This window comes from Phaseolus vulgaris, chromosome 6, assembly GCF_051622355.1.
Source record: "Phaseolus vulgaris cultivar YP4 chromosome 6, ASM5162235v1, whole genome shotgun sequence".
NCBI classification, from domain to species: Eukaryota; Viridiplantae; Streptophyta; class Magnoliopsida; order Fabales; family Fabaceae; genus Phaseolus; species Phaseolus vulgaris.
In genome coordinates, this window is record NC_143503.1 from 34,312,005 (window position 1) to 34,338,727 (window position 26,723).

General features: G+C 30.8%; 3 protein-coding genes across 3 annotated transcripts; 1 reads left to right on the top strand and 2 right to left on the bottom strand.

Moving 5' to 3' along the window:
* Positions 1 to 2,285: 2,285 nt before the first annotated feature.
* LOC137832479 (calmodulin-binding receptor kinase CaMRLK) lies at positions 2,286 to 5,298 on the bottom strand. Its single transcript, XM_068640669.2, has 2 exons — positions 3,770 to 5,298; positions 2,286 to 3,488 (listed from the first exon to the last, which is right to left on the bottom strand). The coding sequence occupies exons 1-2, from the start codon at positions 5,184 to 5,186 to the stop codon at positions 2,833 to 2,835; spliced, it is 2,073 nt and encodes a 690-aa protein (XP_068496770.1). The 5' UTR covers positions 5,187 to 5,298; the 3' UTR covers positions 2,286 to 2,832.
* Positions 5,299 to 14,834: 9,536 nt separating this feature from the next.
* On the top strand, positions 14,835 to 17,085 carry LOC137832480 (CBL-interacting serine/threonine-protein kinase 12). The gene has a single exon (XM_068640670.2). The coding sequence runs from the start codon at positions 15,221 to 15,223 to the stop codon at positions 16,742 to 16,744; it is 1,524 nt and encodes a 507-aa protein (XP_068496771.1). The 5' UTR covers positions 14,835 to 15,220; the 3' UTR covers positions 16,745 to 17,085.
* Positions 17,086 to 23,717: 6,632 nt separating this feature from the next.
* Positions 23,718 to 25,495, bottom strand: LOC137832481 (CBL-interacting protein kinase 5). The gene has a single exon (XM_068640671.1). It carries the CDS (start codon positions 25,243 to 25,245, stop codon positions 23,935 to 23,937), a length of 1,311 nt encoding a protein of 436 aa, XP_068496772.1. The 5' UTR covers positions 25,246 to 25,495; the 3' UTR covers positions 23,718 to 23,934.
* Between the last annotated feature and the right edge of the window lie 1,228 nt (positions 25,496 to 26,723).

A 26,723-nucleotide genomic window follows, 5' to 3' on the forward strand; every position in this document is an offset into this window, starting at 1 on the left:
TAAATATCACTTTAGATTGAAGATGAAATCTTTGATAATGAAAGCTTCAGAGAAATGTTAAGGTCGTTCATTTAAAACAAGACTATTGGAAATTAAATTAACATTAGGTAATGTGTGTATAAAAGATGTTAATAAACAAAATTATATTTCTTGGGTTTATATAATAAATTAAACTGCAATTATTTAAGTGATACATATATTATGAGGTCAAAATTGATACACCTTGCAATCAGCATCAATGGCTATAGGAAGTGGATATGAATCATATGATTCCTTCAATCTGATAACTACGTTCTCTCAGAGAGAACAGAGGAAAACATGAGATACATTACTAGTAAATTATTTATAAACTGAAAACATTTTACATTTGAAATACAAAAATTAATGTTTAGTATTTTTATATTTATCATTTGTAATTCTTTAAGGCTTGTAGCCTTGTGATTCTTAAGTGAAGAGTTTTAAGAAAAAAATATTTGGGAAAGAGTATTTAACCCTCTTAAATTTTATTCTTTTATAAATAGGTTCTATAAACTTTAATTTTATTCTAATTAATACTTCTCAAACTTTAATTTTATTCTAATTATCCTTAAAATTTATTACTTTTATAAAGAGATAATTAAAATTTTAAATTTTAGTATAATTAATCCTTAAAACTTTTTATTTTTTTTAACATTTTCGAGCTAACTGAATTATATTACATTTACATGTTAAAAATACATTATTTTTTCCTTTCTTTCTAGAAGTTTATTTAGCGCGAATCAACCTTTGAAAATGCATTAGAATATGTTGTTTAGTTCAGTAAATTAATTAAAAATTTATACTTACACTACATAGTCAATTCAAAATTTCTATCGTTATTTGATTCACGCAATTATTTAATATAAAAATAATATAGTATTCATTAAAATTAATAACTATGCAGTGTAAGTATAACATTTTTATTGTAAATTAATTAAAAATGTCATTAACATGAATTCAAATAAAAATCTACATAATTTTTTACGTATACTATATAATGATTTAAAAACATTAAAACGTAATAAAATTTAGATTTTTTTAAAAAAATATCTTTTAGTTTTTAATGTTATTTTCTTTATTTAAAAATATATAACCAATTATCAGTAATTAATGTGATAAAAAAATATAACTGCTTTTATTGTATAATTATAATATTATAAAATTAATAAACTACAATATTTTATATATAGTTTTTATAATTTCAATATAAATTTAATAATCATTTATTTATTTTAATTATATTTTTTATCGTAAAAGAAAATGTACAAATAAACGTGTATATGCCTATGTTTCCAGTATAGTATATATATAATGTACACATTCTTATCTCTTCTCTGGAACCAACTTTAGGAGAGTGCAGTCACTGAGTTTTTCATTTGCTCAAGGTCAAAAGTAAACTGTGTCCCATGAATAACTTTCAGAAAAATACTCAAGTGTCCAAAATGGCTGAATTTGTAGCATATTTGGAAACAGATTTGGATATAAAGCAAAAGTTAAAAGAGCTCAAAAGCTGAAGCATTCTACTTTAGTCTGTATATCTATCTGTCTTTATATATATATATAGCCTGAAATAAATTTAGAAACAATAGTATTGAATTTGTTTTAGCCAAAAATAATCTCATTTGTGATTTCCGTTTCTTTTGTGTTTATAAGAAGTGATGTTAGAATATTTAACTAAAAGGTTTTCAATTGCTTTAAAATTATTATTTGAATTATATAAACAATAACACTTCAAGAATTATCATCCAACAATACTACAGATGAATTTAGGGACACGGAAATCTAGCGGGCTGACCAACTTTAAAGAAGCTGAAACTGAAAGTAAAGTGGAAAGTGATGTGCAAAATGTTAGTAATTATTTTGTGATGCAGATGGAAATTTTGAGAGTTCATTCTTCCATGTCACGTCAGGGAAAGAATTACAACAATATCAGAATAATGTTTGTGCTAATTATTTATTAGTAAAACACAAGGTCACAAGGTTCCATAGTCAAAATAGTTTGACATAAACTACCCAATCGATTGCTAAATATATCTATCATCACTATATATAATCCAAATGCAAACACCTGAAATGATTAAATATAAGATTTTGAAATTCCTTTTATGTGGAGGAACTATTCTTTTCTCATGCTACGTTCACAAGTCTGTCTGAATCATGGTAATTAACAACAAAGTAGACGGAACTTTTGAAAGACACTCAGAAATAAAAAAGCGTACAATGTTGACAATAAAGACTGTGAGCTTACCTAATGAGATGAGAAAGAATGAATAAAGGCATGGTGCTCCACACATGCTCCCTTTGTTTCAATAAAACAAACACGTTACCTGCAGCAAGTGGCCTCACTGTTTGTTTGGGAGGATGTTCTCTCCTAAAACTAAGAGAAATAAATTAAGAGTAGAATAAAGTAAAAGCAAACATAAATAAAAGGGATAAAGAATAAAAATGATGGAAGTCCCTCTTAGAAGAGACAATTAATAAGTGGGATTCTCTGCCCTATGCAGTATGGGATATGTATCTATGCATGCTCACCACAAAAACACACACTCCCCTTCTCTTCCTAGCTTCCCCATCTACCTCCACTTCTTTTCTCTACCTTTTTCACTTTTCCCTTTTTCTTTTTCTTCCTCAACTTTTTCGTATATACATTGCAATCATAACCATAAACATATATTTCTTTCAATTCAATTTCCAAAAACAACAATTACATGCTCCAAAACTCCATTGCCAGCTGGCATGCAACCACGAGGATTTCAGTTCCTCATCAAGGTTTAGCGTGGAAAATGGAAAACCGATTCGTTTGGGCGAGTCAACTCAGTCGACTCCGTGACTCGGGTGAATGTCTTTCAGCAGGCCCAATACCTGCTGCATGGTGGGCCTCTTCCCGGGTGACTCCGCCGTACACAAATACGCCACTCGGAGGCTCTCCACCATTTCATTCTCCGAGTCGCCTCCGCCGCTGAGTTTGAGCCTCTCATCCAACGCCCTCAGCGCGTGTCCCTCCCTCACTGCCTTCCTCACCCAAACCACCGTCTCCGCCGTGCCGCCCCTCCCCGTCAGAAGCTCCATCAGCACCACACCGAAGCAGTAAACATCCGTCTCTGTCGAGCAATTCGCCGCGGCGGCGGCGCTCTCCCTTCCGAATTTCCGGAACCCGAAATCCGCGATTCGCGGCTCGAAGTCGTCGCCGATAAGGACGTTCGAGGTGACGAGATGGCCGTGCACGACGGGCCTGGAGCCCGCGTGGTGCAGAAACGCCAAGCCACGCGCCACGCCCACCGCAATACGGTGGCGTAAGGGCCAGGCCATCTTTTCCGGGGGCGAGGCTCGAGAAACGGCGCCGTTTTGAACAATCTCCCACGTGTCACCACTCCAATCCTCGACGTTAGTCTCCCCCGCTGGTAGCTCCTGCAACCACCTACCCAAATCTCCGTTGGACATAAATTCGTACAACACCAGCTTCTCCCTCCCTGATAAGAATAGAAATAATATTTCAAATTTTGAAATTGTAAACTGCATGCATGAATTTCCACACGTAATGATAGCGAGTGGTAGAATTAGGTGAAAATGGTTACAGAATAGGTTAACTTAACGAGTGCGACGTTACAAAAAATTAAAACCCGTGAAGGCATTTAATGCTAGTAGGTTAAGTCAAAGGACAGTGGTGTGCGCAGTTATAAATCAGAATTTTGGAAGTGTATCAAAAAAAAAAAAAAAAGATTTGCCTGATTCATGAAAGTAGGGTAGCTACCTGCAATACAGTAACCAGAGAGGGGCAAGAGATTGGGGTGTTTCAGTTGGGAAAGGTCAACGAAGAGAGCGACAGCGTCATCATGATGGACGTCTCTGGCGTTTTCGATGACTTTGATTGCCACGTGGATGTCTCCTGTTAAGACAGCGCGGTACACGGGCCCACACCTTCCCTCAGCAAGGAGAGAGTCTTTGCCAAAGTGTGACGTGGCAGCTATTAGGTCCACGAAGGTGAGGTTCATGAGAGGCTTCTCGAACATCACCACGGGTGCGGAAGAGGGTTCTTTCAGGTCAGCCACCCATGATGTCCCTGACTCTGTCTCGAACGCGAACGGTCCCGACTTTTCCATCTTCATGCTCACTGGGACCGGCTTCGAGATCGCCCACTTGTTCCTTTTCGCCCATTGCCTCTTCCTTCTGCAACGCCACACCACGCACATGCACAATCCGACAACCACCAGTGTCGAGCCACACGACAAGCCTGCAATCATTCTTCTCGGTTTCTGTTTTGACTTTTGTTTTTCTCTCCGCCTCTTCTTCTCCGCCTGAATGTGGTGGGACTGCTCGTGTGGTGGATTTGAAATTGAAGCTGATGTTGAGGTTGCACCTAGCTTTGGCGTTTTGGATGCGGTGTAGCTGAAGTTGTGGCCAGCGTGAATGAACGCCGACTTCCCGAACTTTCTGAATCTGTCTAATGCGGCGGATGCTTTGAAGTTGTTGTGGGAGATGTTCAAGAATTTTATGGTGTTCAGGGGAGGGAAATCCGAGGGGAAGCTACCATTCAAAGAGTTGTTTGAAAGGTCCAAGAAGGAGAGTGAGGTTAGGGAAGAAATGGGTTTTACGCTGCCTTTAATGTTGCAGTTGGAGAGATTAAGTTGGTGTAGATTGGTGAGGTTTTGGAAGCCCAAAGGTAAATTTCTAAGGTTGTTGTGCGAAAGGTCTAGGCTTTTAAGGTTTGAAAAACCAGAGAGGTGAAGCTGGTTGGTGAACCTGTTGAATGAGAGATTGAGATTTTTCAGCGATGAAAAGGAACCGTTTTGAGAAGTGGGGTTAATGCTCCCTCCGAACCTGTTCTGGGAAAGGTTCACTACCAATAAGGTTGAACTTGTCCACAACCAGTTTGGTACCTGTCCTTGCAGGAAATTCCCGGACAGATCTAGAACCTCCAACTTGGACATGTTCCTCAGATACTTCCACGAAATGCTTCCACTTAGATTCTTGAACGAAAGATTGAGTCCTTTGATAACATCAGCATTTGAACAATTAGAAGCACTCTGGAACCAGGAAGAGTTGAATCCAGACACAGATTGAAACGCCTTTGACACCAGCTCCTGGTCTTCATTTTTGCATGAATAATATTTAGAATCCACGAGCGCAACTAGTAAAAGGAGAATGAAGAACGTGGGAAGGGGCTTCATTTTCTTAGCTCCACCGTCTGAATGTGGTGTCCTTATTATACCCTGATGGTTGGTATGAAAGAAAGAAAAAGAGGAGAGAAAGAGAGACCAAGGGTGGGCTATAGTTGTTGGCTAAGTGGGACAGTTGGTGGTTATAGTGGTAGTGAAGTGGGAGCAACGGCGTCAAGTGTTTTTGACGGAGGAGTTAACGGGCACGTGAGCGTGGTTATTTGTGGATGGTGAAAAACTATTAATGGAAGATGTACTATATGTGTTGACTGTTGAAGAGGTTTGAGATCACCGCATGCCAGTCAATGTCACTTTTTGTTTTACTTTCAAATGTTTTCTTCTGTCACATAATTTCCCACGGTGAATCTGTGAAACCATGCTGCCATGGAGACTAATCAGTGTGCTGTAATAAAGTGGGGGGTTCAGGCAGAGGAAGAAACACTGAGGCTGTGATATATAAAAGAAAAATGTTTCACCCATTTAACAACTCTGTTTATTTAATTAAAATACAAAATATTAATAGAAGTAGTTGTCAGATATTAGTATTAACTTTGAAGGGTATATCTCTTAAAAAATATAACAGCCCTTAATTCAAATAGATTTGAAGGTGACTGAAAGGGATAGGGTCTCAGATCTTTAATTTGTGATTCAGAAGGTTAGAAAGATCAGCTGAGAAGATGATGATGTAATGCTAAACATGTTCCCATGGCCATGCAATAAATTATCCAATTTCAGACCACACAGTTGACAACACCTAACACTGCCAGGTTCTGGCCCCTCACTTGAGACTTCACCTCTCTTGTGTGCATATATACTTTAAATTTAATACAGTATAATTTTCTTAAATTAGTTTCATTTATTATTAAATAATACTTTAAACAGACAAAAGAAAATCTTAAATTTAGTTTCTAAATTTCAAAGTTATTTTTAACATATTAATGTCTCTTGTCATTGACAATGATGGGAAAAACATGAAGGGAAAGTTGTTATACTACATACCTTAATAGAATAACAGATAGTTTAGGTGGATAAAGAAGATAAGGATAATCCATGATTAAAGTTGTAGTAAATTAGTAATTAGTAGTAGACATAGCGAGTCTTCAGAAGGATATTACGGTCGTAGTATGCTTGCTTCTGCTGCCTAACATACCATTCAATTTTGTTTGATATATAGCAGTTGTTTACTTGGCCAATGCAATAGCAAATTGACCACTCAGAATTAGCAAAAGTTGCAGAGTGAGTCCAGACTTTAAGGAATGGGATAGAACCCCTTTTGGGGTTAAAAATAAGTTGTTCTGATGGCAGAGGCAGAAGAAATTTAGTTCGATCGTATTGATTCTATTTATGTTTTTGACAACCATTCCTACTTCAGCAGGTGCCCAATAATCAACAAGAGCCAAGTCTTGAATCCTGAGGGTCAAGATGTGGTTTCCTTTCTGCTAAGAATTAAATTATTGCAGCCACAATTAAGTTCCTGCAGCAAACAATTCCCCATAAATAAAAAGGTTATGTTGTAGCCAACAAGCAGTTAGTGGCTCCTGGATTAGTCATGGGTGAAGAAGATACAATAACCATAAGAGAGCAATTATTGTTTGATTGCACTGTTACAGTCATGAGTGAGTGCTTCATGTACCTTTTGACTAAGCTAGTTTTGCTGGTTTAAACCATGCCTAATCAATTGATTGTCATAGCTATAAGACAAAAACAAATAGAAACCCAATTGATTGCTATGACTGAGTAAATGGTACAAAATAGGATTGGCAAATTTGGGGAAGAACCAAGCACAGTTTGAAACATTACTCTCCGTCATCTAATTAATTACTTTAACAAAAACAAACCACATGCAAATTACTAAGCCCTTGTCACATCGGTCAACAAGGTTGTTTTTTATGCCCTTTTGATTGATAGAAATTACCTCCACGATTTATTTGCGCATGTTATATGCAGAAAGAAGTATGTCTTCGAGTAAGAGAAAAGCAAAAGGCACCAACCAGAAATTAATTCCCAGTTCCTACCCTATCTATTGAAGGAAAACATAAACAAAAACAACAATTTGACCTAAGTATGTTTGACTATTAGGGTGAGTAACATTTTGGGAGATGTATTCTGCTCAATTAATTGTGATAGTCAATTTTCAATATAGAAAATCAAATATGTACAAAATAGAAAAAGAAGAAAAAAAAAACCACTGGTAAAGTTATCTTCAGCAAAGAAAAAGACAAAGGCTAAATTAGTTTTTTAGGACCACCTTGTAGACAAACTAATTCAAATTTTTAAATTTCTAAAACTCCTTGGCGTTCGAAACCAAACCCTCAGTTGGAAAGAGCAACAGCAAAATTAGGCATATTTCAAGAGTTCATACCAATTTTGTACAGAATATGAAGAAGGGAATTGAAAAGAAACATAATACAGATTATGTATAATAAAATGAATAGATAGAAAGCATGAAGTTCAGAAAATGACAAGATCCACTTGTGAAACTTGGACAAACCAAAAGAGGATATGCATTAGCTAAAGCAGTTCAAAATTGCATTGTAGTGGATTTGGAAGTTGGCAACGAGCTTGCTCCACAAATTCCAGATGCTAGTGGTTATCTTACCTGCTCTGGCACGTGGCTTTTGGCTTTTCTCTATTACCATTATATATGTGTATCTATATTTATATGTGCAGATTTATTTTATGTTAATAAACTGTGGTTGAAACTGTTATGATGAACAAGTTAAGTGGATGGTATCAACTAATACACAACCATCCAAATCAGAATTTCAAGAGAATGACAACTCAGACTTAGAATATAATATTAAGATCAGAGAGTGAGATTGGGCTCATTATAAATTAGTATTACATTTAAATAATTTAACTTTTCATTTTATCTTTTTCTCTTTTTTTTTTTTCACTCAGGCACCTCTTCTCTCTCACTTCTCCTTGTGAATCCAAATATCTATTGGAATTGAAGCTTTCATAAAGTTTCACTTAATATGTGCAATTTTCTTATTTATTTACAATGATTAATTATCAACTTTCAGTTTTTATGAAAAGGTGTATATATTTTTTAAATTTAAACCAGTCATTTTATTTAGATAAGTTTATGTAGTTTTTTTATAAATTTAAATGATTTTATTTTTCAATTTAAATTACTGTATTGTTTTTTTACATTTTTACTATGTATAATTTTCATATATTAGTATACAATTAAATATTAGCTACTTCAATTTATAATATTATTTTTAGTGTAAAGTGCGTAAAAAAGTAGACATCATATATTAAAAATAGTATAATATAAAATTTAAGTAAATAATAATCGGTAAAAATAAGTTACATTATTAATTGAAATTAACTAAATTAGTGTGTAACTTAAAAATTATAAATTTTTAAAATAAATTATTTTAACATACTTATCATTTTTTTAATTAATCAAATTAGTTTATAAACTAATTAAATAATTAATAATTTATTTCCTTATAATAAATTACAAAAAAATATCAATAAATTGTAATAACCTTTCATTGTGTGTGAAGAAGAATCTAAATAAAGGTGGGTGGACGAGTTGGCTATCCCACCATTTTCATCATGACTGCGTTGACTTACATTTTTACACAGAGTGAAAAATAATATAAATTTAAAAATCTCAAAATATATATATTTTTATTTTAGAAGTTGATATTTGTTAATGGTGGGTGAAAATTAACATTACATATTAATATATCACAAACCAAATAGTTGATAAAATATGTAAATAGTTCAAATAAGACAACAAGAGTGAAGTAAAAAAATTATCATCTATCAACAATTAACATTACTAAATACCTGTAATTAACTAAATATTATAATTTTTTATAAAATAAACTAATTGTTAAATTATTTTTTACTTAGAAAATCTACAGACTGACCCAATGACCTGGAAACCATCCCACCCCATGTTACATAGGTAGTGCTAAAAAGGTAAATATTTTAAATAGGTATGTTTTTATAAGGTTGACCATGATCTACATATTAAATACTAATTTTTTTATTTCTTGTGCATTCTAAATATTTTAAATTTTAATATTTTATCTAAACATACCCTTCTTAATTAAATTCGTACTTATTTAAAACCTAATCGGCTTATTTAATTTCGTTTTCTTAACTTTTTTAAAGTTTAAATACCTTTTTAATTTTATTATTTATTTATTTACTTACTTTGTTTCACTGTTAAAAAAGGGTTAATAAAATTCTTGAATTTTTAAAATGACAACTTTCAATCCAATGAAAGAAATTGATTGAACTTTGAAAGAGTCAGAGTGGGTAGTTTTTAATTTCTTTATACACATTATGAATTGAAAACATTATGGGCATAATGTAGGGTTTCTACAATTAGTCATAGCTTGCAGGAGATTAGATTAGCTTACCCTATATCATAATTAAGGTGATATAAACTAAGGTGACATAATTAATGAGTGTGAAAGGTTGAGAATAAATTTTCACATGTTCTTCTATTATTTTCATTTCACACTATTATTAGTGTTATTGATATAAACTAACTATCTAATATATAAAATTTTATAATAAAATTTAATTTTTTTATCATAATACTTTACATTTTCCACGTAGCAAAAATTGTCTATATACACTCTTGTTTCTAGTAATAGTAATTATTTTCAACCATATTACATAAATATTATGGATAAAAAAACACTAATACTTTCAACAAATACTGAAAAGACAAATACATAGGACGAGTGAATGAGTTTGGAATAACAAGTTTGCTAAGTTTTGTAACGGTTTATTAGTTTCCAACAGTTTTTCTAACTCCTACCAAACAAATTTTAAATTTTCTTGGTCTGTGACAGTCAATTATATATTTTTTGTTTTTTTGGGTCCAGTCGATTGTTGGTCTTTATAAAGAGCCCATAGTAGTTTCCAAACTAAAGGTGTATGGGTATTTCTTCCTGGACCCCTACTTTTTTCTTCCTGCACCCCTATATTCTTTGAAATACCAAAATTATCCTTGATAATTTTGAATGATTCTAGAATAAGAGTTCCATAAACAAAAAGGTGTTTCTAGAATAGGAGTTCTGTAAGCAAAAGGGTATTTATGGAATAAGAAATCCTGAAGACAAAAAACTATTTCAAAATATTATTTTTGGAACACATTTTTCTAATTTCTGAAATGGTAAATCCGGAATTCATAAAATGTATTTTGGAATATATGTTCTGGAAATATCTTCCTGAAAGAATAATCTGAAATTCATTTTAAAAGGGTTAAAATGTTATTTTCCGAGAATGATGGGGTGCAGGGAGAAACACCCAAGGTGCATGGTCTTTTCCTTAATGGTCCACACGTAATGAAGTTGTGCATTATTGCACTCAAATTTTTATTTCCTACCAATTGTTTCATTTCAGTCTTCCTTGAAAAACAAAATACACATAATATTTCTCTTTTTCAAAGCATAATTAAATACATTATTTCTTATTTAAATAAATTCAATCTTAAAAAAACCTTTTGTGACCTTTTTTCTAATTACTAGTTACCTTCATTAAAAAATTTAAAATTAAAGACCATTTTTAACTCTTACCAGTTGGAGCATTTTTCATAATCTCATAAAAGATAACAACTTTGCTAGTATATATACACATTTTTTTAGCGTTTATGCCATTTTTATGTAATAAAACACAACAGCAGGTAGCTTAATTTCAATTGTTTGAACAAACAAAGTGCAAAACTGATATAAATATTTTTCTGAGGAAGTATCACGATTCTATTAATTGAAGCATGTGGTTTCTGAGTCGGCTTCTCCAATTCCTTCACTCTGTTCTACGTCATTTTTTAAAGCTGACTTTGATGTGTAAACATGATGTTGCTAAAAGTAAAGCTAAACAGTACATGAAAATAAATATGCATTCGAAACCGACAATAACATGAATATCAGCTAAAAAATTGGAGGCAAAATCAACTACTTAACTAACTTCAAACTTCATTCATTATATTATAGCCTTGCCCGTTGCGTGTCACAATCATTAACCACCCACACACAGTTGACTTTTCAACTCCTGCTTTTTCTTAAGATAATTTCTGAAATTCAAATGCTCCTTCGCAATTTCATTCTAAAAAAAATCCAATAAATTAAAACAAAAAATGTTTACAAACGATAATGGTATGAAATTTGTTTATTGTAGCCGACCAATTACAAATCTGAAAAGGAAAGAGAAGTTATGGTGCATTAAATATATATACAGAAGCTTAAATGAGAGGAAGCATATTGTAAATTGTTGCGTGAAGAAATAGTATGATTCTAAAAAGGTTCTTATCCTTCGACCATGCTACGTGACAACCTATTAGTTTCTTGCAAGCTTTGTTGTTTGAGTTCTGAGTCTACCACCCACAATACATAAATAACAACGAAACCCACAACATGGCATGTAACCAAACTCAGATGTCACGTGTGCTTCTTAAATGATTATAATTACTTTATAATATTTTATATTCTATTATTCTAATTATTATCCATGTCTTTTTAATAATATAGATACACGTGTTGGTCAACTAGAGGAGAGGTGCCTGCAAACATGTGTGAGTGCCACTAAAAAGGAAATACCCATTAGCTTGGAAGACCACAACAACACATGTTTCGCTGCTAAAAGTCCAATAAATCTTTATTCTTCCAAATAATAAAAAAAAATCTTAAATCTCATCTTAATTCAGAGACCAAACTCACAAATTAAGAAAAACCAATTTAATCAACAATTGTTGGTGTGAATGGTTACGTATCTCTTAACCAAGTTTCTAATAATATTTTAACTTTTCTCAACAAAAAAATTAAAAAAAAAGAGACAGATTTAATCAGTTCTATGAATTTTTAAATATATAATTACATTGAATTAAAAACAAGTCCTTTATAATTATCTACTGAATTTTAGAAATGACCAGATGAATTAATTCAACTCACGTATTTACATAACTGAAAAATATGTTAAATTTGATTTAACCCACCTTTTTATTAGATAGAAAATTCAATTCATTTTAAGATGGATGAGTTATTTTATCAAATAAATAGAATAATTTACATTATAAATGTTAAATAAAAATTTAGTGATTTAGTAAAAAAAAAAATATTAATTTAGTGATTCATCCAATCCAATCCATCTAGTCACTAACCTGTAAATTGGTAGATATATTGATTGAATTATTCCATAAATTTGTAGGTTTAATTATATAACTCAACTTAATCTATTTAAACGTGTTAGATCGATGAGCTTATTGATTTGCTTTGACTTAAATGACTATTTTAAATAAAATGATCTTATACAAAATATACATATGTCTACCTAATAAAGAATTTATAAACTTAATATTGAAAATTAAATATAAGTTTTTTTTATGATTTAAATAAATATTTTGTATTATAATTAACATTATCATTAAAATCACATGTTACTGTTTTTATCAGATAGATTTTGCATTAAATTAAACAAAAGTATGAGATCTTACAAAATGTATGGGAAAATGTCTGTTATGCAAGTCATTCAGCAAAATCATATAAAAAGGATAATAATGCACGCGTATTTTCTTTTTATGCAATTGATTCTAAACAAAATTTATTAAAAAAAATATAATCAATAACTTTGTACGAGTAATTAAGAATGTTGAATGTGATTTTAAATTTTTTAAGGTCACTTTTTTCACTCTGATTTACAAAAAAGTTTGTTAATCTGTACGGTGTGATCTTTTTTTTTTTAACCATGCTTGTTTTTTAAATAGTATTAAATACAAATATAATTTTCATGAATTTGTGCATAGCACAAGTTTAAAATTTGCTACACTTGTATTTTTAAATAAAATAAAATATAAGAATGAGTTAAAACATGTTTAAAATTCTTAAATTTTAAAATTAATTTAAACTATAATCTCACATAAATGTTAATAAAAAGTAGAAAATTATTATTGAAACACAATAGATTTCAAATCCAATTATGGTATGTATTTAGTTATATTATAAATTTTAATAGATTTGAATTATATTAAATTTTTAAAAAACAAAAATTAATTCAAATTAGTTTTATATTCGAATTAATTCAACAAGTTATCTAGAATAAAATAAAATGGAGTAGAAAAAAATTTCATATTAAATAGTAATGCACAATCACACAAAATAATAATATATTTTTCAAAATTACATTACTTAAAGATTATTTTTATAAAATAAAGTAATATGAGTTTTAAGTTTTATATGTTTATCCTCGTATCATATGCAAGAACCAGTTTTTATTTCTAGTAAAGAGGTGACTTTAAATATAACAAAGGTTACAATTATAAGCTATCTTTAATTTATAAGTTGGAATTTTAAGTCTTTATCATCTCATAAATTTCATTGTTTTCTTAAATTTTTTTTTTTCTCCAATTAGGACAACAACAAAATTATTGAATAGAAACTAATTTTAGAAGAAAAAAAAATAATTGGTTACTATAATGACTAAATTAGAGACAATTATAGAGACTAAAATAATTTTTTATTTTTAAATTAGTTTCTATTATTATTAAATAGTTTCTAAATTAGTTACCAAGATTTTAACTACAATTATTTAGATTTTAAATTTAATATATATTATGAATATATACCAAATTATGAATATATATATATATATATTTTTATTGTTTGTTTGAATAATATAGCTATAACATGTCATGAGGCATATTGATATTGATGTATGTTATGTTTAGATACATGATTATTATGATGTTTTATCCATATTACCCTTTATCACTGTGTTGTCCCATAGTAGGTGTGCTGAAAATACCTAAAATAATATTATATAATATTAAACACAAAATTTATTATTAATGATTAATTTAATTTTAATTACACAATAATACATCAGAGCGAAAAAATGAAGATTATTTTAATAATATTTTGTATGGTAAGAAAGTAACTACCTAATACAAATCGTATGGTTAATTCCTATTAGCTCAATTATGGTGGTTCTGATGAGTATGATATTAGTCTTTATTAAATAAAAAATATATTAAATTAAAATGTGATAAATTTATTTTTGAATAATCACAATTAATTATTTTTTATTTGTTAGATAAGAAGATTGTTATTAATGAAATAATGATGTAGTAGGTGAATATATATATATATATATATATATATATATATATATATATATATAAAAGTACATGTTTTTGTATATAAAGGTTATGTATACATTTTTTTTCTTTGTCAGGGTTATACATCAAACTATAATAATAAACTTTAAATTAAAAATTGAACAAACCTATTTTTTATTTAAATTAAATTTGTATGATTGTGGAATTCATGTTCTAATTTGTCACAAAGAATTATAATAAAAATAAGTCTGAAATAATTTATTTTTGTTAAATTTTTAAATCAATATTTAATAACATTTGTTATTTAATTTAAAAAACATAACAATAAAGCTACAAATAGAGCTTGATAAGTAGTAAAATAAAATAATAATGTAGAGACGGTTGAATGCTTGAGACTTCATTGGAGAATACTTGAATGCAGTAAATTTTTCACTCATAAAAAACCCTAATCTAATCGGTGTAAGTTTCTGGTAATTTAGGATATTTTGGAACCAAAGTGTGTTCAATTTTGCTGAGACTACAATTCGCTAATGCGAAACAAAAACATTAAGAAAAAGAAAACTATTGGCAGTAAAATTTGCAAAAGCAAATAAATAAATAAAAAGGAAAAGATAAAAATGTAAAAGAAAAATAGAAAGAAATTAATGGTGGTATATAGTCTCCCTTATATAAGCACCTCTCTCTTTCATTCTTTCATCTGTTATTTGAATTTGAACCAAATACGATAAATTTGTTTAAACACTTTCTCTCACACATAGGAAACCTCAAACAAATCAAAACCACAGCCTTTGTTCCTCCCTCCGTCCATTCACCCATTCCAACAACCTTCAATAGAGGCCAATCAATCAACAATCACCAATCACCACCCACCACCTCCATTCTTGTCTTCCTTCAACCAAAACAAAACAAAACAGAAACTAAAAATTTAGCCTCCAAATTTCAAATCTGAGGGCCACCCATGGCCGACGTCGTTTCGAAGACCCCTCCCAACACCACCACCACCCCCACGAGCCACCACAAGAAGGAGTCATCGAACCTTCTATTGGGTCGTTTCGAGATTGGGAAGCTCCTTGGTCATGGAACCTTTGCGAAGGTCTACTACGCGCGGAACCTGAAAACCGGCGAAGGCGTGGCCATCAAGGTAATCGACAAGGAGAAGATTCTGAAGGGAGGTTTGGTGGCACACATAAAGCGCGAGATCTCCATCCTCCGCCGCGTGCGCCACCCCAACATCGTGCAACTCTTCGAAGTCATGGCCACCAAGAGCAAGATCTATTTCGTAATGGAATACGTTCGCGGGGGCGAGCTTTTCAACAAGGTCGCAAAAGGAAGGCTCAAAGAAGAGGTTGCCAGGAAGTACTTTCAGCAGTTAATCTCCGCGGTGGGGTTCTGCCACGCCAGAGGGGTGTACCATAGAGATCTCAAACCTGAAAATCTCTTACTTGATGAGAATGGTAATCTTAAGGTGTCTGATTTCGGGTTGAGTGCGGTTTCTGATCAAATCCGACAGGATGGGTTGTTCCACACATTTTGTGGGACACCTGCGTATGTTGCTCCCGAGGTTTTGGCGAGGAAAGGATACGATGGTGCTAAGGTGGATCTCTGGTCTTGTGGGGTTGTGTTGTTTGTGTTGATGGCGGGGTATTTGCCCTTTCACGACCAGAATGTTATGGCAATGTATAAGAAGATTTACAGAGGGGAGTTTCGGTGTCCCAGGTGGTTTTCTCCTGATTTGTCCAGGCTTCTCACGAAGCTTCTTGACACAAAGCCTGAAACCCGGATTGCGATTCCTGAGATTATGGAGAACAAGTGGTTCAAGAAAGGGTTCAAGCAGATCAAGTTTTATGTTGAGGATGATAGGCTTTGCAATGTGGATGATGATGTGCTTTTGGACAATGATGACGATGTTGCTTCTGTTGCTTCTTTTTCGGATTACTCGATTTCAGAGTCTGATACGGAGGTTGATTTTAGGAGAAAGAATACTCCTTTGCCCAGACCTCCTAGTTTGAATGCTTTTGACATTATATCTTTCTCCCCTGGATTTGATCTCTCCGGGTTGTTTGAGGAGAAGGAGGATGAGACCAGGTTTGTGACTGCTGCACCGGTTAACATGATTATTTCCAAGTTGGAGGAGATTGCCCAGTTGGTCAGTTTTACAGTGAGGAAGAAGGATTGCAGGGTGAGTTTGGAGGGTACCCGAGAGGGGGTGAAGGGGCCTTTGACTATTGCTGCTGAGATTTTTGAGTTGACACCTTCATTGGTTGTGGTGGAGGTGAAGAAAAAGGGAGGGGATAGAGCTGAGTATGAGAGGTTTTGTAACAATGAATTGAAGCCTGGGCTGCAGAATTTGATGGTGGAGGAGTCTTCAACTTCTTCAGGCTTGTCTACACCTCAAACTTCCTTACTAGGTGGCCTTTCTGAATCTGTTCCGGACATTTCTTCTGAAATCGGAAGCCCATGCTATGTACCTTCTGATGAGTGAGGTAGAGAAGAGAAAAGGGTAAACTCAAGCCTTCTCTCTATCTCTCACTCTCTCTTTTGCTTTCATTTTTTTTTATAGATTGTGTATGAAAATCGGTAAGAAATTTTGCCCACAGAATTCTCCTGCTTTTAGGTTTGCTTATTAACTGAAGCGCTAGGTGCCTACTGTGTTGGTATCTTTAAATTCTATACGACAAAAAAAAAGGCTAATTGAATATAGTGAATGAGTATGTATGTATGTATGTATTTACTTTTCTTGGCTCCTTGTTGCTAAACTGTATATTACTTTGGCTTTGTATATCAAGTAATCAGAAATAGCAAAACGGTTTGTCCATGTGGCAATTCACTGGCTTTGTCTCTTCAGAAATTCATTTGAAATTGGAGATGTAGGAAGAGTTCAAGTTTCTAGTATGTGTCTCTCTTGATAGATGTCAAATAAGTGGGGGACTTCAAAATATTAAACTTATACATGGCCTAATACCAATATCCTTTTCCTTTGGAGAGGAACACATTCATGTTTGAAGCTGTGTAACTGACGTTGAACACATTCAATGGTCCAGCAGCACCTAGGAAACTTACTAGGAGAAATTCATTCCAATATTATATAGACACCACTGACTAAAAATATACCTCTTGTCCTGCTACAAATTTTGTTACTTTGTAAGTAAATGGAGGTAAATTTACACAACTCCTCTAACTTGATTTTACACAGGTAAATTTTAAAATTTATATGAAAATAAATATATAGTAGTTAGAAGTACAACTTCAAAATCAAGAAATTGTACTTTTAAGCACAACAAAGAAGGCTTAGGCTGTCTTTGCCTTTGTATTGGGGAGAAGATCTATGGAGATTTGAGGGGTTGATGATTTGAGAGGATGTGGAAGTTTATTTAGATTGAAAAATGTTAGAGTGCAATTCTGACGATGATTTATTAAAATTTATGAGTGATGTGATGATTAAAAGATAATCTAGAATTTTTTTAAAAGTGTAAAATATAAGTTTATAAATTTACTTTATTATTAAAAAATATTTGAATAATGAATTATGATAATTTTTTGTGTAGATTTAGTTAATTAAATTTTTGTAAATTATTTTTGATACCGTTAAATAATTATTTAAAAAAATAAAAGTTGTGTAACATGGAAGATTAAAAGTTATGATAAAAGTAATATTATTAAAACATATAGAAATTTCATTATATTTAATTAAAAAATAAGATTTATTTATTTGTTAATTTTTATTTATTGTAATTAAAACATTATTTTTGATATTTTTGGATGGAAAATTATCAATATGTAAAAATTGGAAATTATTACATAAAATAAACAATTAAAATATTCAAATATTTTAAAAATATAATACAAAATAGTTTTGTATTATATTTAAATAATATTATTAATTATGTTATAATTTATGACAATAATTATTATTATTATTATATACCTTTTTTATTTTATATAACTATATATATTTTGTTTATGTTATAATTTTATTTTATTATTATCATTATTTATAATTATATGTTGTTATTAATTATATAATTAAATATTTTTGTTAGATTAATTTATGTAATATTTAATATGAAAGTGATTTTTCTATATAATACAAAGTTATTAAAATTGATTTTAATTATATGAGAAAATCGATTCTCTCTTAAATAACACATCTTCGTCTTCCCGAGTGCCTCATTGTTTTTTTTTTCTTTATCTTCCTTACGCATGTAGTGACAATGTCTCGTCTCAAAGGTAGTATGTGCAAAAGTATATGAGTAAATTATTTGGGTCTTACGTGGACATCATCTTCAATCTCTCCATATGAGAGAAGAATGAAAAATGAAGGTGGATTGAACACTCTTAACACGCGCTCATCAATCCTCTTTAAAAGATCATGACTAGAAGCTATGAGTGTCTTACTTACATTCACAACTTTGTTTTTGCACAATGTTTCAAAATTGAAGTCATGCTTTTTAAACATGCTTTCTAATATTTTTATTTCTTTTTTCTTAGTGAAGTTAGAAACACAATTTTACTATTTAATTATTTTTGTGAAAACAAACTTATAAACACAATTTTTTTTTGTAAAAATTATGTGAGAAAACACGATTTTAATGTCTCTAAAATTTCTCATAGTTGACTACAAGAACAAAAGATTGTTGGGAGAGATTTAAGAGATAAAAAAATCCAAGCAACCTCTTACTAACAAGATGTCACCTTTATACATGAAATTCTTTAACTTTTTTCAAATGATTAATGATTTATCTCAACAAAGGTTATATTCCATAAGGTCGAAGAATTTGGGGTTATTTTCACTCATGAAAGTTTTGAGGTGAAGAGGAAATAGGATAAGAAGTTTTTTACGAAATTTATTTGAAAATAAATTTATGTTATCACTTATGTTTGGTATTAAGTTTACATGTGTAGACTTGTTTTAGCGATATGACATTATATGCTTCAAAAACATTAAAATTATATTCTCTCACACAATTTCTACATGATAAATAAAAAATAAAAAATAAAAATTGTGTTTATAAATTCAATTTTCACAAAAATAATTAAAAAAATTAAATTCATGTTTTTAAAGTACGACTTCTCTTAAAAAAAATTCAATTTAGAAGTTAATGTTTAGTCTATGACAACATACATAGAAAACGTTTATTATGTTAGAAATGCACAGCTTTAGATGAAGACAAATAAAAGTGGATTACTTGCATTGATTCCCTTTGATTAGTCCCCCCAAAGTGTTTGTGTTTGCATATTCTCTCGCTTGAATTATGTTGACTTGCACTTCATTTACATGTTAGTTTATATGAATATAAAAGTTATTAGTTAGGCAAATTGAAGGGAAAAAAGGGTACTTACATACGTCAGAGTCCATAAAAGAGGGAGAAATTAAACAGAGATTATCTGAATGGATGACGTTTCCTGAACACGTGCTATCTTTGTAGTGCCACAATAGATTTCCAAAATTTATCTAAAAATAGCAACCACAAGAATGCTTCCAAAATTTAAATTGTCCATACACGCGAGTGCCACAAAACGGTTATGCAGAAACAGACGCGAAAATAACAAGCGTTAGCCACTAATCTTGGAGATGGGACTCATGCTGATCACATAACTGGTTTGAAGGAAACATTGCATGACATCATCCAAATACATGTTTGGTTCAGGGAGAACTCTTTAGAATGTTGAACATTTCTCTATCTTCTTTGTCTCTTCATATTTTAATTAATGTGAATATTAAAATATTATTTAGTTCTTTTATCCACATAATACTGAGTAAGAATATGATAATATTTTTAAAAAATGACACGTTACATGTAACCTAATATTTTAATTGGTCAATAACTAATTAACCAAAATAATTTAATATTTTATTTTTTCATTGAAAAAATTTAAATGTGATACTTGAAGTCTTGTTTGGATCTAGGAGAGGAAAGATGGGAGTTTACATGTTAAAAGAAAGTTGTTCCCCGTTATGTTTGCCTTCGATAATGTTCGTGGAAAACGATAATTTAAAGCAACTTTTTGAAGTGCGTCTTTCCACACAAACACAAGGAGTACGAGGAGGAGTATGAGGAGAATTGCGCTCAAAGTCGACACAATCATGTATATATTATTTATCTAAAATATTAAGTAAATTTGCATTATTAATGGATTATGTCATGATTTTTTATTAATATTAATGTTTTAATTATTACAATAATAATAAATAATTCAAAATGTATTAAAATAACTAATAATAAAAATTATCTCACTTTTCACTCATTTTAATTATTTTTTACTTAATTCAAAAATCACATTTTTCACTCATTTTAACTGTTTTTTTTTCTTTTCTTTCATTTTCTACTTCTCAACTTTTCATCATCTAAGTCAAAAAAAGTTAAAAATAAAATTATATATATATAAATTCGATTTTAATTAAACAAAGTGTTGATGATACAAAGAATTTTTGTGACGATTATTTTAAATTCTCTATGTGAGTGATAAAATTAATATAGATATACTGTATAATTTATTTATTTTTGCATTTTATGTCAATTAAATAATCAATAGAAAGTCTATTTGTTATGTCGTTTAAAAAGAACTAATGTAGAAAGTGACATGAATCTAAGACGAAGAGCATGAATCTGGATATGACTTTTTCAAACTGCAAGTGACAACCTCATTTTTTGGTCACACTTGTTCAGTGTTAGCCTCTACTAGTTCCTCTTCACAACCTCATACACTACATCAACTAGCTTGATTTTTACATTTATCAAGTTCATGCAGTTTAGTAAAGTTGTGATTATCTAGACATCATCACTCGCGAGAAAAGTCTCTGAACTCAAAGGAAATAAATATTGGGTTTCAGGAAGTCAGTTATTTGACTAAAATATTAGAATTAATATTAATTATCTGTGTGCTATATGACCAACAATTACGTGAGTCATGTTTACAAGAACTCTTGCGTCTTAATATAATTGGGCTTTATTTTGTGGTGTACGTGGTTTGGGTGTAACCATATGGATTCAAATATTCAACTATTTGGTTCAACAACTTTTTCAATTAGGGACCATAATTTTCAACTGAGAAGAAAATTGAATAAAAAATAAAAAACACACACCTATAAGTTGGAGGCAATGAATTTATAAATGCTTTTATAGTTAATGTTTTGTAAATACACGTCTAATTTATACAGGTAGACAATGGTGATACCAGATTTAGAGCCACGTTTTCCAAAGTGAATCATACCAAGAACCACACATAAAAAGTCTTTGGCGTGCGACATGTCACCCCTGTTATCATGCTTATCTTTGCTCATGATGCACACTTTCAATTATACACTCAACATGTATACAAATTCATACAAGAAATAAAAAAACACAATTTTTAACTCAAAATCTTGAGTTAATATATTTATGAATGTTTTAATTTATATACTGTTCATCTTATTTATTTTTGTCTAATAAACTTCCAACTCACTTAAAGTTGTAACAGTTAACATGCACTATATAAACATTTTGAGATTATACCTGCTGATAAAATATATATATATATATATATATATATATATATATATATTTCGTTGGTTGAAAAAAATATATAAAACTTAATATAATTACATCATAAATCAAAAGATTACCAAAATACATTCATAACGAGACTTACTTCAACATACTTTTTCTATACTTATAATTATTTGTTGTTTCATTCATTACTCTCTTATTCACTTACTAAGTTTCAAAATGCTATTTATAGATGAACTTAGTTTTGTAGTTAATATTGATTTTGAAATAATTTATTATTATTATTACTATTTACAACTTCAAATGTAAAGATAAGATTTTATATATTCTCAGGAAAACACATCCAATTTTTTTAGGAATACAAGGATTATGCCTTGAAATTAATTACTTTTAGGCTTTTATTTTGTATTTTTTTTTACATCTATGAATTTGTTTTAATATCTCCCTCATTTGGAATGCGTTTTTCATAGTATAAAGAATGCTTTCAGAAAAGTTTATTAGAAAAAAAAATAGGTGTTGAGAAATTTTATTAAGATACTGAAACAAAGGACCTACTAAAAATGGTACACTGAATTTCTGGACCAATTTTCATTTCAGGAAGGACCGACAGATATAATTTATTTCTGCACCCCATAATTTTATGCGCATTCTCATTTAGATGGTCAAAAGACTAAATTATCCCTTATCATTGACTCTTTTAAATTGTGTTATTCATAATAAGTCTCTGTATAAAAAAACTTCCAATTATACAATTCGAAAACATTTTTTTATAAAAGAAATAATTTTTAGATTTATACTTTTGAATAACATGATTAAAAGTAAAAATAATTCAAATTGTACAATTTAAATTTTTTAAAATTAAACAATCTAAAAATAAAAGATTATTTCCAAATTTTTACAATCATGAAGTTTTTTATATATAAAAAAATAACTTCTAAATTATATAATTCAAAGTAAAAAATAATTTTTAAATTACAGTCTAAAAAATAAAATAAAATAAAGTTTTAGGATTTTTGGAACTAAAAAAAACTCCAAATTGCAAATTATTTATACAATAAAAAAAAATCTAAGATTACGTAATTGGAACTAAAAAATCTCCAAATTGCAAATTCCAAAAATAATTTTGTTATTTAACCTATTGACCTTCGTACAGAGTAAATGCTAAATGTAACTCCTTTAATATCCTGAGTATTTATATGATACTTAACATTTTGGATAAAATATATTTTCGCTCCTCAAATGATGATTTTTAGCTTATAAAAACATTTTTTTTCTATATTTATCCTAAAAATATATGTTTTTATGTTGTTGATTAAAAAATAAAATCAATCACTTTTAATAAAATAGAGACTAAAACATATTAAATATTTATATGGACAATCTAATTTGAGAAACATAAACATTTTTGTAAACAAATTTCATAGAAGCATGAAGTTGCACAATTAAACTGGGAGAGATGACCATATTTGATCCAAATCTAATAAACAAAGGAAATAGAAATGTACTCAAAGCTAATTGAAAGGATCAATTGAAAGGATCAATTCATCGTCTCTGTCACCAATTTACACAATCATTTGAGCCAGCGATCTTAACTTACTATTCTAAGTTTTGGTTTTCTCAAATATGCGATGTGGGCACTTACAATTAGAAATAGATGTAATAGAAGCCTCTTCAGATTTAAGGTAGGAAAGTCTTAATATAATTTGCTTTGAGCTGAAGTGTAATATAATTTTGTAGAATGAAAGCCAAGAGGTTAAACTCTAACCACTCTGAAAGAGTTTATTGGTACACTAAAAAAGTTTGAGTTGCTCGGTTAGGTTCAAAATCGTTTTTCTTTGAATTTTCTAATTTTTTAACCTAAGAGGAGTTGACGTCAGCCTAGATATATAGTGCTTAATTCTTGTTATTCTGTTTTCTGAATTTTGTTTTTGTGTATTGATGTTCAAAGTAATCAACTAGGTTGTAGTTTGCAATACCCATTGAATATAACTACCTATGCTATCAATTTAAATAGTTCTGACAGCAGTGGAAACCATCTTTCTATAGACAAAACATTGCTAACATTTTTGCAAATCATTTCCATAGAAAAATGCATGAAAGAAGACCTTCTATCCAATAAAAAAGAAGTCTGTCCGCAAACATTTGTGATATGCTACCATTGCTACTGCTGATATCCTCCACAGACTTAAATTATTTCATTCAGATAAGGTTTCAAGTACTGTTCCCTGAATTTGAAATATTCCAATGTGTTTCCAGCAATTTTTTTTACCTCGACAACATGCAAGGAAGATGTAAGTTCAAAAATTTCTGCATCTAGAGTGAGTTGGCCTTTTATCCCCGTCTGGCATCCCTCCAATCTAACTACCCCATCTTTCTTAGAGACTTTAAATTTATCATCTATCTGTGCTATCTCTTCAAGCATTGATACAACAGTTGAAGGTGTTTCTCTTGTAGTAAATCTCGTCAGTTGTCTTTCATTCTGATCATTTTCAAACAAACCAGAAAGATCAAGACCTGATGATAGTGATATCAAATCAAATGCATTGAATTGATATAGCTTCAGGGGGCTTTCTTCTTTAATTGACATTGGACTGCCATCTGAATCTGATGAACCAAATGCAACCTGAACATCCAAGATATCAGCACCATTTCTAGGGAACAATGGCGGCAGCTGAAATTCTTGAATCTGCACATACCCCTTTCTAAACCAACGACTTTGCACAATCTTAGCAATAGTAATTCTCCTCGTTGGATTCGGATCAAGGATCCTATAAATAAGTCTGTTTACATCTGGAGAGAACCATTTTGGGAATTGGCAATCTGCTTTGATAATCTTCTTATACATCTCCATCAAATTTTTATCACTGAAAGGAACAAAACCTGCCAAAAGAACATACAGAATCACTCCACAAGACCATATATCTGCCTTGGCTCCGTCATATCCTTTCTTCTTTATCACCTCAGGAGCTACATAGGCTGGAGTTCCACATACTGTGTGAAGAAGGCCATTGTTCTTTCTGGACTCAACCAATGCGCTCAAACCAAAATCTGTAATTTTGAGGTCCCCATTTTCATCAACAAGAAGGTTCTCTGGCTTGAGATCACGATGACACACCCCTAGGCTGTGGCAGTAATCAACAGCATCAATCAGCTGCTGAAAATATTTTCTTGCTACATCCTCCCTCAACCTCCCTCTGGACACTTTATCAAAAAGTTCACCACCTTTCACCATTTCCATTGCAAAATATATCTTTTTCTTGGTTGCCATCACCTCATACAGCTGCACAACGTTGGGGTGCCTCACAAGGCGCATCACTGAGATTTCACGCTTGATTTGCTCCTCCATACCCACCTTCATCATCATCTCTTTGTTGATTACTTTCACGGCCACGCTCTGACCTGTCTTCAAGTTCTTTGCATGGTAAACTTTGGCGAAATTTCCTTGTCCAAGGAAACGTCCAATTTCATACTTTTGCATGAGAACATTTTTCTCCATTCCTCCTGATTCCTGAATGTGGAGGAACAAAGGAAGGGTAGTAGTGATGGGTTAAGAGCCTGAAAAAAGAGTGAGATCACTGAGCAGTAAAACATAAGATTGTCTTGCTCTTATGCTCTCCATTTTGTCTATGTGGAACACTTAGAAAAACCAAAGTGGGGTAGGGAAAACGTGAAGGCTCAGGAAGCTGTGTGAGGAACCCACCTTTGGCAGGGTGAGGGGTGTTCCTCTTGGTGCAGAGAGATGAAGATCTGACAAAATGGTTATCTGTTAGAGGAATTTAAGGGACAAAACACGAAATCAAGACCCTTACGTGTAGTGGCAATGTATAAAAATAGTGAAATGAACAAAAATATACGGAATGGTTATGTTTGTGGTCTTGTTTTAGCTGCATGTGCAGTTCAGGGACATGACGGTATTTACCAACATTACTCTCATTCACATCAACAGTTCAGACAAAAAGACTACTTTCCTCAGTCATTCCTCTGTTTCAAATTGTACCACCTGAATTTTGAACTCTAGTTTCAGTATATAAATACCAGCTCTTCCCAATGCGCCATCTTAGGGTATGGTTAATAAATTATTTCGATCTACAACTATTTTTTAAAATTTATATACATTTACCAATACAACTAAACTATATAAAGCTTGATTGGAGAATTCTGATAGACAATTTAAAAAAAATAAAATAAACATCTAAATTTTGCATAAGCTAAAATAATTTAATGTATGAAATTATTTATAGAAATTATGTGATTAATTTTCTAAGGATAGGAAAGATGTTAGTTTTTCTGCTCTATCAATAAAAAGAAAAATCATGTTTAACTACTTTGGAAGGTAGATTTTTCAATAAAATTGTGCAATTTTTCCATTTATAATAAAAAAATTGTTAAGAATTTTGAGTAAATCATGTTTCGTTGTTACAACTTTGGATAAATAGTGTTTGTTGACAGAGTTTCAAAGTTGTAATAGTAGTATATGACCTCAGTTTGAATTTGGAGATATATTAAAATTGTTATGATAAAATATTTTTGGTTCAAAACACTTAGTTGAAATCGTAAATTGTAAATCCTAATCCATAAACTTTAAATCGTATATGTTTTAATTATTTTGATAAAAAGTTTTTTTTATGTAAAAGTCGTGACACAATTTTATCTTTCTATTAATTTGTTGGTTGTCCCAAGAATACAAATTGACATCTGGAGACCACAAGTTGAACATACAAATGCAACAATTTTTTAGAAAAGATAACAAACAAAAAGCATAAAAAAAAAGTAGCCCACATACACAAAAATATGGTAAAAAAAAAGTGGTACATAAAGTAATTATATAAATGCATGAATATGCATAGCCAATCAAAGAGAGAAACAAACCAATGGCACCACTTGCATTTTCGAACAAATGATTTCTTTCTTTAATTCATGGGCTGAGTCAAATTTTCAATCCAGTTACCAACTAAATCAACATATAATCAAGGA

Coding starts and splice junctions, on each gene's coding strand:
- LOC137832479 (XM_068640669.2), bottom strand. CDS start 5,186: ATGAAGCCCCTTCCCACGTTCTTCATTCTCCTTTTACTAGTTGCGCTC. Junction 3,489..3,769: donor CTCTGGTTACTGTATTGCAG/GTAGCTACCCTA, acceptor TATTCTTATCAG/GGAGGGAGAAGCTGGTGTTG.
- LOC137832480 (XM_068640670.2), top strand. CDS start 15,221: ATGGCCGACGTCGTTTCGAAGACCCCTCCCAACACCACCACCACCCCC.
- LOC137832481 (XM_068640671.1), bottom strand. CDS start 25,245: ATGGAGAAAAATGTTCTCATGCAAAAGTATGAAATTGGACGTTTCCTT.